The 18,415-nt window shown below is 39.4% G+C and overlaps 2 protein-coding genes across 2 annotated transcripts; one reads left to right on the forward strand and one right to left on the reverse strand.

The window, feature by feature from the left end:
* Positions 1–266: 266 nt before the first annotated feature.
* Positions 267–9,072, reverse strand: LOC126382634 (ras-related protein Rab-18-B). Its single transcript, XM_050032618.1, has 7 exons — positions 8,863–9,072; positions 8,440–8,495; positions 8,265–8,326; positions 6,032–6,104; positions 5,703–5,821; positions 3,823–3,889; positions 267–3,139 (listed from the first exon to the last, which is right to left on the reverse strand). The coding sequence occupies exons 1-7, from the start codon at positions 8,928–8,930 to the stop codon at positions 2,967–2,969; spliced, it is 618 nt and encodes a 205-aa protein (XP_049888575.1). The 5' UTR covers positions 8,931–9,072; the 3' UTR covers positions 267–2,966.
* Positions 9,073–11,726: 2,654 nt separating this feature from the next.
* Positions 11,727–16,737, forward strand: LOC126382623 (patched domain-containing protein 3). The gene is made up of 4 exons (XM_050032602.1): positions 11,727–12,443; positions 13,375–13,496; positions 13,575–13,720; positions 15,218–16,737. Exons 1-4 carry the CDS (start codon positions 11,727–11,729, stop codon positions 16,735–16,737), a joined length of 2,505 nt encoding a protein of 834 aa, XP_049888559.1.
* The last annotated feature ends 1,678 nt before the right edge of the window (positions 16,738–18,415 follow it).

Consider the following 18,415-nt stretch of genomic DNA (forward strand, 5'->3'; position numbering starts at 1 on the left):
GTCCTCTGGGACTATTTCACAAAACATGATTAACTGGATTTTTCCACTCCCGGTTTTGGTCTGCTTTTTGACATTTTGTGCAAAGAATGTTTTCAGTCTTGCATGTATGACAGGCGAGTCATCAACAAAGTATTATGGAAAGAGCACCTCACTCCTGTTTCCACTGTAAACCTGCTTTTGATTAGGCAGGCTTCTGCACAACACAGAGACGTAATGGCAGCTCTCAAATGGCAATTAAACAATAATTAGTCTGGAGTGACGACATCTCGAGGTTGTCATTTATTTCCGTTTGAAACAATACAAACGTTACTGGACCTTAATTCCATTCAATGTTAAGGCAGATATCAATTTAACATAATGCTGAGTATGATTCAAAGAGGCGCACACAGCAAACACAACAGGAAAAACGACAGGGATAGAGGTCAACATGATTTTAAACAAGAAAAGGAATTCAAACAATACATCAGATCCATACTGTACTGTAGACAGGGGGAAGAACAAAGCACTCAGGAATGCTCTTATACTATAATGTGTGAGAAATGCCTTCAACAAGTCAGTGGGACGTTATATGGACCACAGCACCACACAGAAACCGCAAAATAAATAGGGGGAAAAAACGAGCTCACAGGGTCAAGCTGGGACTAAATGAACAAACTGCTTCCTTTGTTTTGCCAGATCAGATTGGCAAAATAAAAGCTGTGAGCTCAAGTGAATTAAAGAGCATATTTTATTGCTAATACTTCACTCACAAAATGATAATTTGGAAATCAATTACTCACTGTGTGTCACCGTGAATTCATGAAGAAAAATTGGTTTTCTCGCAAGCCTCCACGGTGAACGGAGAATCCAAAACAGGCGAACATTCTTCATGAGTTGAAGTAAACGGGGGCCGCCTTTAACAACAATAGCAATATATCAAAACAGCCGTTTACAATTTCACACGCAACTCATGTATAATCCAAGTCTCATTTATCCAGTATGCTCAGTACTTCACAAACACATGTATTTTTACTAAAACCTTACGAGTTATAAGGCGTCAGCATTAACAGTCTCACGCATGAGTAGCGCACCTGGGCACATGCATGTTTAAACCACAGAATGGACAAATAAAACAGAGACAAATAATGGACGTAGCTACCGTGATGTCACCTATTGGTTTGTGGACTTCCATTTTGAAGCCTCTTGCATTTCTGCCGCCGCCATCTTTTTTTTGAGAGCCAGAGGTGACCAAATTATAAATGGTACAGTTGCAGAATGGAGAACAGAGTGGTTTAGCCTTTGAGCTGGCAGCAGAGGTAGTAACAACACTAAATTGACGTCTCTGTAAAAAGGACAGTCAGCAGGACCAGACAGGAGTGACGTTTTGACGATGTGTTATGTGTGCAACCGACCGCCGAAATATTTAAAAAGCAGCTCGAAGCAGTTAGCAGCTAACTCAAAGATGAAGAAAAGCAGCCAAAAATGTCCGCAAATTGAGAGAACAAATGAGGTCTGGAAGCTCCTTACCCTCCGAGCATAGGATGAGATCAACTGCTGTAAAGTTAAGTTGGACATGTTAACATGAGGGTTTGTGGGGGTTGACTTGCTTTTGGAGCCAGCCCCAAGTGGCCATTAGAGGAACTGCAGTTTTTGACACCTCTGTATTGGCTTCATTTTTCAGCCCCGAAGGTTGCCGCTTGATTTTAAGTATGTAAGTAGTAGTAACAATCAGGTCGCACTGCTCGTAGGTCGATGTGTTTTATATTGTGTTTTAGTGAAAATGCATGTACTTGGGAAGGTCTGAGCAAACAATTGGATTTGTGTTATACTGCAAAAGTTGTGTATGAGTTTGTAATTGGATGTTCTGACATAGTTTTGCTGTTGTTAGACACGTCCACTTGTGACTTCAGTTCATGAAGAATGTTAGCCTTTCCTTGATTCTGCGTTCACCGTGGGGGCACGCAAGATAAACAAAGTTTTCTTAACAAATTCAGCATAACACAGTAATAAACAAATTATAATTTTTCGGGTGAAGTAGTCTTTAATACTGTAAACCTTACACTTGTAGCCGTGGAAGTTATGGTCCACATCAGACATGCAAAGACAAAAGACGAAAGGTTTGATTGCAGGAAATCCTAAAAGACAAAGATGGCTACTTGTCTTGCATATGTCGACATAAAGAGGAAAAATAAAACAGGAAATCAGTTCATTCAAAAGCCTGTATATGTTCTGAAGCACAGAATTTGGTGGAAATCACCATCAAAGAAACAATAATTGTATTAACAGTAAAAATGAACTGCTGTCAGTAACTGTAACAGTTGTGAAATGTCTTACTCACAGTGTTGCGGTGCACGATGACAGATCAATCAAAGTCTCTTGCACCAAATCTAAGTGATGTGTCATTTATGAAGTAAAGCTCGCAAATTGTGGAACATTTTGTACTTTAACTCTGCAGCTACATAGAAGTTGACATTTACAGCTCACAAAGCACGAGCGGGGAGCTAGTTTTTTTTTTTCTATAGGAATTGAGGGGAAATCTGTCCTGATTATAATGAATTATTTGGGGTAAAATTTAACAAGCTATGTGCTGTTACCTACAAATTGGTTCATGTAATAGGCACTATGCTATTAACCTGATGCCTTAATGTACAACAGAATCACTGCTGCCAGTAAGATAAATTCAAACCAGACATGTACTTGTATAACGCTCTGTACACTTGGCATGGTTCTGTCAATTTAAAACACTATACATCCTTAGGCAAGAGGCTATTTTTGCGTGATCCTTCCATTCATGTTTTAAACAGAAAGTAGTGACAGATGATGGTTGAAAAGGAAGTGTGCAAACAGCAAAGTCCTTTCGACCGACAGTTCTACTCCAACAATAAACTTTTTTCTTTAAAAAGTACTCATCCAGTTCCACATCTCCCTCTCTTTCTCTCTGTTTCTGGTCCGTGGTCGTTCCTATCAGGTTTTCCTTCTGTCTGGTTTCAGGGTATGGAACAGTATCCTCCACATGCCCTGCCACTGCTCTCCTCCTGCTGCCCCAGACGGACCTTCTGACCCTGGGTTTCACTCTCCCAAAGCCCTGGAGTCTGGAGGATCTTCTCCACAAGCTCCTCAAAGGCACACTGGACGCCATCTTTGGTCTTTGCACTGGCCTCTGTACAAAGGAAAGACAGTTACCAAGATTTATGAGACCAGCCAAAAAGAGCACTTTCCAAAATGTTACAAAAAAAATACACGTCAGCTTTTAAATCCAAAACATGTTTCTTTTTATAACACACTAAAACTAACGATGGAGCTTTAAAAATATCCAAGTGTTGACAAACATGACATACAAAGTATGAAATGACTTCATTTAAGCAGCCAGAGACATCCAGTGGGATGAAGACATCCTCACAGTGGATTAAATCCACGACATCTTCTTGCCCAACCCTTTTCAAAACCCCTTAATTTAGCCGTTCTAAAATGGAAACTCCACAGAAATGTTAACGTAATTTCCCAGAGAGGGGCAGATTGGAGATGAGAATCAGGAACACGTGTAGACATGGATCCGATAAATGAAAGCCCGCTAGATGTTAATCATAATGCAGTTCTTCTGGAGTGGCCGCATCTTTCAGCGCGAGACACTCAAACATGCCAGTGGAGTATAAACAACGCAACAAACCCAAACTAAATGCATGACTGACTAAGTGATGTCCTGACTGGATCCAACTACACAGCTACAGCTCTGACTTTTAAATACAGTATGGTAAGTTTTAACGGCTATACAGTAAGTCACATTTTATGGCTCTATTAGTTTAAATGACCATGTCTGATTTTTACTCCAACATGGATACTTACCAATAAAAAGCATGGAGTGTTTCCTCGCAAATTTCAGTCCCTCGTTTCTGTCCACTTCATGGTCATCCTGAAAACCAGACATCCTGTGTCATTATCTCTATGTGGAATACACACTGTAAATGATTAAATGTTACGGACAAGTAAAGCAACATCAATGGCCGGTGAGCACATTTATAAAACTCTTAAGAGTATTTCTGGTGTTCCATGATTTTTTTTAATATCGTTAATTTGAGGGGTAAGTATAAAACCAAGGTTAACATTAAAGGGGTCTATTATGCTCATTTTCAGGGTTCATACTTGAATTTTGGGTTCCTACTAAAACATTTTTACATGATTTAAGGGTCAGAAAACACTTTATTTTCCTCATACTGTCTGTGCTGGAACACCTGTATCCAACCTCTGTTTGAAACGATTAATTTTAGCACCCGTCTTTTAGGCCTCCCCCTCCCAAAAAAGCCCAGTCTGCTCAGCATTCCCCATCTTCCATATCTGCGCTCGCAGCCTCTCTGCACCGTAACTGCAGCCGTGAACGACTGTAATGGAGTATGCCGGCACTTTCTACTAATAAAAGCTTTTAAACCAAAGCCTTTGCAGCATGTTACATGTTTCCCGTTTCCCTGACGTTAGCATGTAGCATGTAGCAGTGTGCTTGCATCCAAAGGAATGACTGCAATGGAGTATAGCCGCACTTAGCGTAAAAAAAATCTCCAGTAAAAGCTTCTAGACACAACTGGACATGTTCCAGCAGGAATATGATCCGAAATCAGGGAGAAATAAACATCTGCAACCACAATTAAATGTTTCCCCAATGTTAGCATGTAGCTACATGTAGCAGTGCACCTGCAGGCGGGGAGTGACTGTATTGGAGTACAGCAATACTTTCAACTGAAAAAATAATAATAATAATAATAATAAATCCCAAATTGGAGAGATTTTAACAACATCAACCAAGATCACATGTTTGCCTGACATTAGTATGTAGCTACATGTAGCAGTGTACTTGCATCCAGGGGAATGACTGTAATGGAGTATGGCGGCATTTTGCACCTTAAAAAATCCCCAATAAAAGCTTCTGAAACAAAATCCTGACAAGTGGACATGTTCAAGCAGATATAAGATCGGAAATCGGGGGAAGAAATTAACAACAATGGCAACCAGTAATTACATGTTTCCCTGATGTTAGCATGTAGCTACATGTAGCAGCAGCATATTGCTGCCTTCAAATGGGGCAGTGTTTCCCGTGTTCGCAGGAGGAGTCCAAATAATCACCCCCTCTTGTTCCGAGAGGAGACGTGTTTGCTGACATATTCAGAAAAGGTGGAGGCTATGAAAGTTAATTTTTCGGTGGAGGGTAATTTTATAGATTGTAATTATAGTCGTAATTTATTATGTCTGAGGACAATGTTGACATTCCCAGTGGCCTCCTGTGTTTCCTCCTCATTACGCATTCCCTGTAGCACATTACTCACTTGCTAGCTTGCTAAATTGTTAGCCTCGGTGGCTCCTAGTTCCCAACAGCCTTTGTTGCCTTGCAGCATTGTTTTCACGCCTTGAAACCCAAACACATTGTCGACACGACTTCCCACATTGTAACCCCTAGTTCACAAGTTCTATTTTGCAGCAGCATATGAAATGTAAACACAAATGACCATATAAAGAAATCCATCACCACCAAGGTTTTTGCTCACAGGGATTACTTTTATATGTCTACCTCATTACTTGAAACATTGGCCATGTTTAATTAAAGATCAAATTTGAAACTGTGGTCATATTAGGCATATTATGAACATAAACTAATTGAAATCTAACTTGTTTCAAAAAGATGGGCCAATTACGACTGTTTATTGTATGTGTCAAACTGGCACAAGTGACGGACTCACCCGATCAATCTTGTTCCCGACGAGCATCTTTACAATGTCAATACGAGTTGTGTAGGTTTCCAGTTCATTCAGCCAGTTTTCAAGCTTCGTAAAAGTGTCGCGCTTTGTGACATCATATACTGTCAAAACCACGCAAACAAAGAAAAGGAGTTAGGACATATTTGATTTTTCTTGACAACAATTTCATCAGGACTCTGCAGTTATAGTTACAGAATAATGTTTAAATAAAGGTCAATGAGATTGGATATGACTCTTTTACTGTGAAGAGATCATGGTCTCTAGGTGTGGTATTAAACATGTCATGTGGCTTTATAAACATGTCTGTTTACCAAGTATGACTCCCTGTGCACCACGGTAGTAGCTGGGTGTCAGGGTGCGAAACCTTTCCTGTCCGGCTGTGTCCTGCAAAAGCAAAGAGATAATCAAAGCAAAGAGACGTCAATCAGGGGCAGAGAAAGACTCCATGACACCAAACTTTTAAGAGCAACCAGTACACTGCCAGCGTCCAAACTCACAGACCCTGATTATGACATGTGCTCTTAATAACATGCTGGTGTGTTGCGCTGACCAACAACCCATATAAACGCACAGAGAGGGAATGACAGTACGACTAAGGAGCTGGTTATTGTGAGTCAACACAATGTCATTATTTGCAGCCTGTTTTGATTAACTATCTGCTTGTTGAAGCAGTAGAGGAGTTCAAATATTTTGGAAACTATTTTTGATCGCAATTTAAGTTTTATAGCCAACACGGAATAAATTTTTATAAAGCAAAACAGGGCTTGTATCTAATCAGGAAACTGAACTCATACCATATAAACAAGATCATTTCAGAGATGTTTACAGAAGTGTTTTAACATGTACATGGTGTGGCCACCTGGGGGCTGCGGACACAGATAGACTGTCTGTAAAAGTAGTGGGAAAGGGTAAAAACAACTGGGATGTATCTCACATGGGTGAAACACAGCAGGTGACACAAAAAGCCTGTAAATATGGCTGATCCTGTTCATCTGCTTTTTAGAGAGTTCAGAAAAGTGCCCTCAGGAGGACGCTACAGAGCTGCTGCAGCAACCAAAATATTTACACACAGTCTTTCATACCATATGAAATAATTATTCTAAAGTTGAAACCATCATTTGAACTGGACCCATGTCAGTTATTATTGTCTGTACTGAGCCTGCTGTGTTACTTGTTGCATGCATTATGATTTTACTATTATGTGTTTTAACTAAGCAGTGACGCTGAAGGCAAATTGTCACATCTGTAGACAATAAAGATTATTACTGTCATTATTTTTTAAAACTGTAAGGTCTCAGGATTGTCCCACTGAAACACCTTGCAGACTTTTAGCAAATATTAATCATTTTCTTAAAGGTAATGGGGCTGCACAATTAAATGAAATATTATCAAAATTGCAATATAGCCAAGTGCAATATCCAAATCACAGGAGCTGCAATTTCTTGATAAAGGTAAAATGTGTCACATTACACTATTATAAATGAAGCATAGTGGTGCTATGGAGATGCCTCAGTCTACAAATCACCCCAGCAAAAATCAAAGTCATCCTTTTTACATTTTTTTAGTATATAAGAAGCTTAAAAAAATACCATTCCACCTAAAATAGTGACTCATCTTGCAATTGCAATATGATTTTCTTTTTTTTTTTTTTTCATATTGTGTCTAAAGGCTAACTATCCACAATTCATGTGGCTCTAATGTTAAAAACAGGAGTGACCGGGGAAGTCATTACAAAATAACAAAGAAATCTAGAGCTGGAGGGGTTGGCACTGTGTCTGCAATTTTCATAGCTTCCTCTAGGATGCATGTTCACAGTCTGGCGCCTGCTTGGTACCTTTTTACAATACTGTAATTTCTGATTCAATATGATATCTTAAAAAATTCTGTCACACAATGCTATTTTAATACCATGGGAAAAATAGACATTGAGGCCATACAAGGTACAGAGCAAAAAGCACAACTAGTACCGGTGTATTGATACTGCGGAAATTGAGTGTTCAAACAGTTTCAAATTAGAATCGATAAGTAGCGATAAATCAATATTTTTGACAACGCTGGTCCTGGCCTCTCTTGCGCACTGTGCCCAGGAACGATCTGAACACAGTAAAATAATAAGAAAATACAGGCAGAGCATGGAGTATCTGCAGATAAATACACCGCTACACACTGAGAGTGGGTCACAAATTATAATTAAGAGGGATTACTTTTGTAAGTGACATTGTTTTTTAAGGAAAATCCTGTATAATATACCTTTTACTGTACACATTACTGTCCTCTTCCTCATTTTACTATAGTATTTTGTGCTGCAGAGACACATCTCCCGAAGAAGACGAGTAATAAAGTGTATGAGAGCTCAGTGTTTTGGGCTGAGGTTAGGGCCTCACTGTGTCCGTGTGTTTTTATTGGGACTTCATGTCTCTTGTTTTTCAGCTTCCATGTGATTCTGACTGTGTAATGTCGCCATCAGGTGGAGAAACCCTGCAGCTCATCATGTTTTTCCTCACAACAAAGACCAAACCATGTAGAAAATGATTCCAGTCTTACCCATATGGCGAGTTTTGCTTTGTTTCCATCTATTGCAAGTGTCTTTACTTTGAAATCCACACCTGATCAGCCACGAGAGAAAGAGAGTAAAGAGAAAGGGTGTGAGATGATCAGCTGTTTCCATGCCTCTGTGTATACTATTTGTTTATGTGTATGTGTGTGTGCTAGTTTAAACCTATTGTTGCTGACTGCTCTGGGTCAAAAGTATCGTCTGTGAACCTCAGGAGGAGACTGTTAAGGGAGATAAAGATAACATGGAAATAAGCAGGGCACACAGTACAACAGGCTTTTGTTAGTTGTTTCCTCAGTTACATGAAGATCACAACAAAACAGTTTTCATGTTGACAGTTTCCTGAGGATGAACAAACAAAACACCAGTACAAAGTTTTACAGCTGCCTATGCGACATTATTTGTCACCTAATTATCAGCCTGTCAACATTTAATATTTGGCCTTCACTGGTATGAGCAGGACAACAACAACAGTGGCAGCTAGCTGTAGCTACAGCTGCTGAGCGGTGAGTTATAAACTTACATAACAAGAATAATGTCAACATCCTCAGCAGGCTAGCTAACAGCTCGCTACAAACACACACTAACCTGGACTTCCCGACTCCGCTTTCACCGATAATCAGCAGTTTCAGGGTCGTCAGCACGTCGTCGTCCATATTCCTGCGGCAGCTGGGTTTACTTGTACCTGGCGACGCTGTTATCGATGAATTTCACTTGTTTTTTTTAGGGCAGCAGGCGGCTAGCGGCTCCGGTGACAGCCTGCTGTTCAAGCGACTTCCGCCCAACGTTCGACGCGTGACGTCATGGGGGGGGGGGCTCACGAGGTTTGGGGATGAAATGAAATAAAATAAAATAAAACAGAATAAAATAAAAATAAAACAAAAATAAAAATAAAATAAAACAGAATAAAATAAAATAAATAGAATTAAATTAAACAAAATTAAATTAAATTACATTGAATTAAATTAAATTACATAAATCCAATTAAAGTACATTACAAAATGTAATGAGAAGGATTGAATATAGTTTCGTTTAAATAAAATTACATTGTACAAAATAAAATTACAAAAATGTAAGAAGGAGGAAAGGGATAATATTATTTTTCATCATTATCATTATTAATATTATTATTATTGTTGTTGTTATTTTGTACAATTAATGTCATTATAGGGGAACTGCATATTCACAGGAAGAGATGGGCAGATTTTATACCGGATTTTTCTCTCAAGAACTACAACAGATGATGAAGATACTCAAGGCAAGGCGAGGCAGTTTTATTTATAAAGCACATTTCATACACAGAGGTAGGTTCAAGGTGCAGTTAAAAGTTAAAAACAACATAATACAAAAGAACAATTCAATTCAAAGTTAAAACAATACAGTTAATACAGAGATAGAGGATAAAACAATAAAAGAATAAGCAAAAAATAATTAAACAGATTTAAAATAATATAATGACAGTAAGGCCTTGGGTTTTAAAACATAGTTAAAAGCGCTCAAGAATAATAAGGTTTTTAGTTTTTCTAGGTTTTCAGTTTTCTATGGCACCACAATAAGAGGCCTTAAGAATAAGAAGGCACTTAAAACTAAGTGTGTGTTTAATTACTTTCACATGAACCGATGATACATTATTCTGAATTTATATTACTTTTCCTATATTTATTTAATTCTATTTTACTTCACTTTATTCTATGCTATTGTATCTGTACATGTAGCCTACCCCTGGTATGGACAGTCAGACATTAAAATAAAAAAATAAAAATAAAAAAATTATTAGTATGACACAGGATAATTTTAAGAAATGTGATTTTATTGCCTTTCCTTTAGTATTTTACATCATCTTTTTTCCACCTTCTCTTTATTATATTACATTCACCACATGTCCGGCTGACTTGTTGAATGTATTGTCCTACTAAGAGTGGAGTCATGTTTGCTATGATATACATTTCTCATTATGATGCCTTTCTGTTTTTGTCTTTATGTTACTTCTTGTAAGTGAAGATTTCTTCAATAAAGAGAATTTTGAAATAAAAATAAAGCAATAAACAAATGCCCTGCTAATTGTCTCAAACATCACATTGAAACAATTTCTCACCTTTTTTTTTTTAAATTGTGAAATCATCCAACATTTTTTCTCTTTTTTTTTAAAAAAGCTGCTTACTCTGTGTACTTTTTTAAGTGTAATGATAATATATATTACTATTATAACTCAGATGATGGTGCGCTTTGATATCTGATCAAAGAGATCTGATTTTTTTAAGCTACTTTACATGAAAAAAAGTTTCATTCACAAACTATATTTCTCTCTCGAAAAAAAGCTTTTAAACCCCCCCCCCCGAAACCTCTGACTGATATGAAAATGTTTATATTTACATACATTGATACATGTACTTTGTTACTGTCTTTTAATATTCTCATTTCATGTGTAGTTGTGTCACCTATATTTGATTTGTGTGCTGCTGTTTACCTGCATGTTAATATGCATTTATCATACAATAAAATAAAATAAAATAAAAATAATCCTTCTTGCCTTTGTACCTGATATTGTATTATATGTACATCAATATAATTGAATAAAGTTGTTTAAATCAATTAAATTAAATTAAATTAAACAAAAAATAGAAATACATCATAAGCATTTTTTTTTATTCTAATACCATAATCATAAAACCAAACTACAAGATGACAAAAGTAATACAACTGTTTAGGGTGTCAAAGTGAGTCTAAAAGCGTTAATAATAAAACTCATACCATTACAGTTTTACAATAATAATTAAACGATTTATTTGTCAGGTGGATATATTGTAAATTCTTAAAAAGTTAATTTTATGATATATTGCAAAAAAAAAGAAGCTTTTTTGTGTGTCTGCTATTTCATCTACTGGCTTTTGAATATTCAATTACCTCACAAAATGTGGTTTTGATATAGCCACATATTTTCCTATTGTTGGCCAGTTTACCCTGAAGCAGAATTGGATGCTTGAGGGATCTGAGGGAAGTCAATCAACAGGTAGAAAACAAAGAAAATACAGATCCACACTATAACACGTCTTTGTTCTGTGTTGCTACATTTACAGTTTAATGTTACCTCAGCCATGAGAGGGAATCACCTGGGGATAAAGCAACTTGAAACCACTGACAGTGTGTATTGAACTGGGACCAGTGAGCCGTACTGCACCGACTGTTCCTCAATAGACTCTTTGACTGAGCCTTTCCTCAAACCTCATCAGCCTCTGTTCATTACAGAGCGGGCCAACCCTGTTATTATGCAAATCTAATCTCATGAAGGAGCTGAAAGACTCTGCAGCACAATAAATACAGCTGGCCCTGAACACTCACAGCTTTCTTTAATGTTGACACATCTGAGAAAAGCTCTTTCATATCCCTCACAGTAGGTTTTGTACTAAATGCCAAACAGAAATCCAGATTTTAAAGGAGCAAGTCTTCACAGCATGGCCAGATTCCACACAGACTGCATAGAGAGACACCTGCGCATCTGTTTTGAGATGATGGGTCACTTTATCGGATCTCATCCCTGGTGGTTCCTGATCACCCCCCTTGTTCTCTCTGCGAGTCTGGGGAGTGGATTTTATCTTCTCGAGGACAGAATGTCAAATGATATCGAGGAGCAGTTCACACCTGTCGATGGACGAGCCAAGCTGGAGAGGAAATATATCCAAGAAACATTTCCAGGAAGCCATTCCATGTTTTCACGTTTGAGACTGAGCACAAATGGGAATTATGCGACTCTTATAGCTTCAGGTGACAGGAATATTCTGAGTGTGGAGTCACTCCAGGACATCCTAGACTTGGACTTTAAAGTCAGGAGTATGGTGGTGCAGTTTGACAACCAGTCATTTCAATATGAGGATGTTTGTGCTGAAGTGATGGGATCCTGCACCTCAAATGATATTTTAGATATCATTGAGTACAAATCCAATATAGACACAGTTAATTTGACATATCCGTGGTATTACTCTGGTTTTGGGAGGTTTCCTTTATATTTAAGTCTGGGGAGTGTGACACTGCACAATGAGAGCTCAGTTGTTGAAAGTGCAAAAGCCATTCAGCTCCATTACTATTTAAGTGAGGACAACAAAACAAAGACGGACGTTTGGTTGGAAAGCTTCATTAGTTTGGTCTCAAACATGTCATCAGCTTACATTCAGGTAAGCAGAACTTTAACACAGTCTGGTGCTTGACATGATCAGCTTTTTGTTTCTATTTTTGTTTTTGCAGTGTGTAGAATTTAGTGGCATCTAGCAGTGAGGATTGCAGATTGCAACCAGCTGAAACTTCTCCCATGTGCCAAATGTGAAATCCTGGTTAGGATTCCTTTAGTGTTCAATGTTCAGGAAGCTTTTACCAGGAGCTGAATTATCCACAGAGGTCTCAGGTCTCAGGCTTAAATATGTTTTGTAGCTCTGGACAGATTTTAAAAATTATTTTTTGTCAAAAATGGCTCATTTGCTAGTGAAGGTTGCTGACCAGGCTAGTTAACCCAATTAAAACACTGAATAAAGCAGTTTTACTTTACAAATCGGTGTTTCATGTAGGTAAGCTAGATCAGTGTATTATTTTTTGTTTTGTGAGAAAAGGGAAAGCAGCACCATGCAAAAGTTTGGGCATCTCAAGACATTTGAGCTCTCAGACAACTTTTAACAGGGATCAGACCTTAATGAGCTTGATAGGGCTACGGCTTGTTCTCAGTCATCATTAGGAAAGGCCAGGTGATGCAAATTCCGAAGCTTTATAAACATTCTGACATCTGAAATCTTGTCCCAACAACCAGCAGCCATGGGCTCCTCTAAACAGCTGCCTAGTCCGCTGAAAACTAAAATAACTGATGCCCACAAAGCAGGAGAAGGCTATAAGAAAGTGTTTTCAGGTAGCTGTTTCCTCAGTTCGTAATGAGGGATCACAGATAAAAATGCCTCATTCTCAGGTAACAAAAACACAATGATCCTCATTTTCAGGTGATTATACACTAAAGACAGCAGACTTATTACATTATTTTCCATTTCTGCCAGTATATGCCCCTGAATCTTTCACACTGGACTGTTAAGAGGCTTCTGTTAAATGTATTAATAATCTCTCTAGGTGTCATACTCCACCTCCATGTCAATGCAGTGGGAATTCAAGAAATCTCCAGCTTCTGTCATCTATTTATTCTCCATCACCTACGCCATTGCCATCACATTTTCCATCATATCATGTTGGAGGTTGGTAAAAAATCTGCTGCACATTTAATGTGACAAGTTTTGGATGTATGGCTCTTTTTGTTCTCTTATTTCTTTCAGGTTGGATAATGTCAGGACGAAGGTGTGGGTGGCGACCTGTGGGGTGCTCTCCACGGGTCTGGCGGTCCTGAGTGGTTTTGGTGCTCTGCTGTTGCTGGATCAACCTTTTGTCATGACAGTTGCTTCCTGTCCTTTCATGATATTGGGTAGGTCCATTAAAAAACCTCAAAAAACAACATTACTTTCTATTAATCTTAAAAATAAAACCTGCACTGACATGACATGGCATTCATTGCACAATTTTGAGTATACAAGAATTACATATTCCAATGTTTTCACTTCCCAGCAGTAAGTCGCACAGCAAATGTGTCTTTACATTTTGTCTTGAATTTTTGCAAGAGATAGAACAATTAAACTCATCGGACTCAGTGTTCAAGGTTTCTGTGCGTAACAATTTTTATCAGATGACAAATTTTAAAAATACATTCGCAAGATACTGACTAGGTGTAAAAAGACCATAATGCTGAGGTCACCCCAAACGCAATGCGAATTTTCGTGTTGTGTTACTAAGTTTGAACACTAGAATATTTTGTGTTGACTCGCTTCATACGCACAAACATTCTCGGAACCCATCTGACTCGCTTCATACGCACAAACATTCTCGGAACCCATCGGCTGTATTTGGCGTCTGACTTCCGGCAGACAGTGATACAGCCTCTGGGGGCAGACCCGATTTTTTGGCATTCCGGTTTGAGGAGGCAAACTTCCGTTTCCGACTTCCGTTTATAAGTAAATATGCTGAACCATTGCGATGGATTCAGAGTTTGCAGTGATGCCAATTATGTTCCGCCTCGTTAGTTCACCGCACAGAGCGTTTAACCAGGCAACAACTGCAGCCGGCTCAAACGTGATTGATCAATATCACGCTGACTACAAACAGCCTAGCACTGGAAACCAGGGCTCTTCCGCTCTTCTTCCGGAGGCAAGATCTCCGGGGTTTGCCTACAGACTCTATATTCACTGAATGTAGAGTCTGTATATAGAGACTAACGCACAAATAACTTGTGTCATACGCATGTGAAATCACTGAATCACTGAATGAACTTTCGCCAGTATGTCCTCGGCGTCCTAAGTCCCTGGAAGATCTCAACTCTCATGAATAAGCGTGTGAAACGAAATCATGCTACTTGCTTAATTCGCTCCACTTAATTAATGTACTTCACGTCATTCGTATTGCATACATAAGCAGCCCGCAAGGAATTTGCGTCTGATCACATCATGACATTGACTTTACATGTAATTCACTTGCATGAATTCTTTTATTAGCGCCTGGTGTGAACACAACATAAGAACTACGATTGTCCCTGGTTCTTGCAGTGCGGCCACAATAAAAACGGATGTTCTTAGAACTATGAAAAAGTTTCTGCGGTCTGCAAACGCCTATCGATTGTCATGATGAACAGCCATAAATGGAAACCAATGGCTGCCAAACAGAACGAAAATTAGGACAACATAAGCTGCATTTGAAAGTAATCAGCAAAATGCAAAGTAGTCTAAACACCGTTTATACTTAAAGAGCTAAAACTTTCAAAAACAGGTATAGTCCTTGCAAAGCAGATCTTGACAAAGGTCATTCAGAAAGACAAAGTCACATAACCTCAGCTGATTTTACACAAAACTCGGTTTCTCCTTTCAATCTCAAGGTATCGGACTCGATGATATGTTCATCATGATCTCCTGCTGGCAGAGGACCTGCGTCCTGGACAGCGTCCCCGACCGGCTGGCTGACACCTACAAGCACGCTTCTGTCTCCATCACCATCACCACCCTGACCGATGCTCTGGCTCTCTTCCTGGGCTACACCTCGTCCTTTGGTTCTGTCCGGTCCTTCTGCCTGTACGCTGGGATTTCTATTTGCTTCTGCTACCTGTACAGCATCACTTTCCTGGGGGCGTGTATGGCTCTGAACGGACAGAGGGAGGCAGAGAACAAGCACTGGTTCACCTGTGCCAAAGTCCCGGAAGACTTACCCTCCAGGAGTTCGAAAGCCTTCAGTGTGTGCTGCGTTGGGGGGCGATACGATCGAATGACCGAGATGGAGGACACTGAGCCCATGAGTCAAATGTTTGAGCGGTTCTATGGTCCGTTTCTGACCCACAAATGGGTGAAAGCATGTGTCTTTGTCATTTACGCATGCTATCTGGCTGCTAGCATCTATGGTTGTTTTATCTTACAGGAGGGACTCGACACAAGGAATCTGGCTTTGGACGATTCCTACATTGTCAATTATTACAACAATCAAAGGCAACACTTCTCCAAATACAGCTATAATGTGATGGTAGTGGTGAAGCAGCCGATCTCGTACTGGGACAAGGGTGAACTGGAGCATCTGCGTTCATGCATTTCAAACTTTGAGGATTTGAATTTTGTCAATGGCACGTTTGCTTGGTTTCTTTCTTTTGAAGAGTACGCAAATGCAACCAATCTCAGAATCGGATCTCAAGAGGCTTTCCAAACTCATCTGACCCGTTTCTTAGAGCTCCAGTCCATGTTCAGACAAGACATCAACTTCACTGCAGACAATAAGATTCAGGCCTCCCGCTTTTTTATTCAGACACTCAACAATACCACACCGAAGGACATGATGGTTAGACTCAGGAGGACAGTAGACGAGTGTCCAGTACAGGTCCTGGTGTACCACCCTGCTTTCATCTTCTTTGACCAGTACACTGTCATCAAGGACAACACCGTTCAAACCATCCTGGTGGCTGTGGTCGTGATGCTGGTCGTCTCACTCATCCTCATACCCAGTCCTCTTTGTTCCATGTGGGTGGCGTTCGCAATTTGTTCAGTCATTGTTGGAGTGACGGGGTTCATGGCACTATGGGGTGTAAACCTGGACTCCATCTCCATGATCAACCTCGTCATGTGCATCGGGTTTTCCGTAGACTTCTCAGCACATATTTGTTATTCTTTTGTTTCCAGCTCCAAGAGTGATGTCAATGAGAAAGCTACAGATGCCTTGGCCCGTTTAGGCTATCCGATACTGCAAGGAGCGCTGTCCACTATTTTAGGAGTGGTGGTGCTGTCCATGTCTGGGAGTTACATCTTCAGGACGTTCTTTAAGATCGTGTTTCTTGTGATTACATTCGGGCTGCTCCACAGCTTAGTGTTCATTCCAGTGTTTCTGACTCTGTGTGGAGCCTGTGGGAAGTGGTGTTAAAGTGGGGATCATGTTTAGTTTGTGAATGAAATCTTAAAGAGTCGAACTCAAATTTGAATTTTTTGGGGCTGCCCCCTAATAGTCGACCAGACCTTAGTCAACCAGAAAGGTCATTAGTCGGCAAGATTTTATTGGTTGCTTAGTCGCAGAAAAAAAACATTAAACTCTGTTAGGAGCTGCACCTCCACGCTCGGCAGTCAGACAGGAGTCACGTTACAAACCAATCACAGCTGACAGATATCTTTCCCTTCTTCTGTAAATATTCAGTCTGATAAATACGGAAAAGCTGATCATGTTAGTGCAGGGCTACCTAGAGCTTTACAGGTAAATTGGCTAGACAATGCTTGTTAAGGCGGCTTAGCAATCTCAGACGCTACCTGCTTCTGCGTTCTTGAAACCTGGCACAAAAAAGGCACAAGAGTAGCACCCAGCGCTCAACCTCGTATTTTCCAGGCGGTTAAAGACAGCATGTGTAAGGCCCCTAATTTTCAGGGCTGTTACCTGGTACCATGTTTATGATATTAATTTAACTATTAAATTATATATTTTGGGCGGGGCAACACAATGGTTTGAGTTGAAGGTGTGAGAAAGAATAGTATCAGTAACATTGTTAACACTGTGCTACATTACAGAGAAATACAAACCGTCCTAATGAACCTTCATTAATATAGGCCTATATTTTATCTACAAGTGCACGTCACACACTGAGCGAGCCGCCTGTTAATGACGCTGTGGGCTAATGGGCATGTAGCTACTTCCATGTTTCAGATGATACGTCATGTTTGTAGTCGACCAATGAAGATGAGTTTACATATCACCTTGGGTTCATCCTTCACCTTCTCAAAATGATCCCACACTTTGGATTTCCTGCCCGACATGTTATTAACTAGCCTGTGTGATAACCACAGGTACCAGCCCTGGAAATTAATGTGACTCCTGTCTGTTTCCTGTGTCTGCCCTTTCAAATCAAAGTCGCATATAGGTTTTGATTTATTTTGACAAGTTTCACTTTATTTTCTTTCCCCCCCCCCCCCCCCCCCCCCCCCGCAATTATGCAACCGATAAAATTTTGCTGACTAATGACCTTTCTAGTCGACTAATGTTTTGTCAACTATTAGAGGGCAGCCCTAAACCAATGGTTACGTCCATTTTTTTTAAATTTTTTTTTTTTTTTTTTACAGTCTATGGTTACGTACTGTCTGCCATCTGTCCCAGTACAACAATTAACATGTGGGAGAGGCATCTTTCATTCCAAAAGGGGACGTTAGCAAGTTAGGCTAACTAGCAACAAATAACCAGACTGTAAAAACTTGGTAGTGACACTGTCAGTTGGAAGCAAAAATTCACAGCAACAGGAATATTTAGGTTTTATGAACATTTACAAATATTTATGTAGAGAGTGCCATCACGGTAGAAAAATAAATAAAAGTTAATATTCTCCTATATGGAAATTACAATTTTTACCACATGCCACAGATATATGTACTAATTTCTTAGAAATGGTTTTGATTTCAGTTTGACTTTCATACTCATTTTGTGTTTTTTTTTCTGTGTCAATGTCATACTAAAGAACAGAGATAATTCTAAATCTTTTGTTTTGATATGTCAGTGTGAACCTTGTAAATTTACTCACTGGTATGTACAAATAAACACTACACATTACATGCACTCCTACTCA

This window comes from Epinephelus moara, chromosome 21, assembly GCF_006386435.1.
Source record: "Epinephelus moara isolate mb chromosome 21, YSFRI_EMoa_1.0, whole genome shotgun sequence".
In the NCBI taxonomy this organism is placed as follows: Eukaryota; Metazoa; Chordata; class Actinopteri; order Perciformes; family Serranidae; genus Epinephelus; species Epinephelus moara.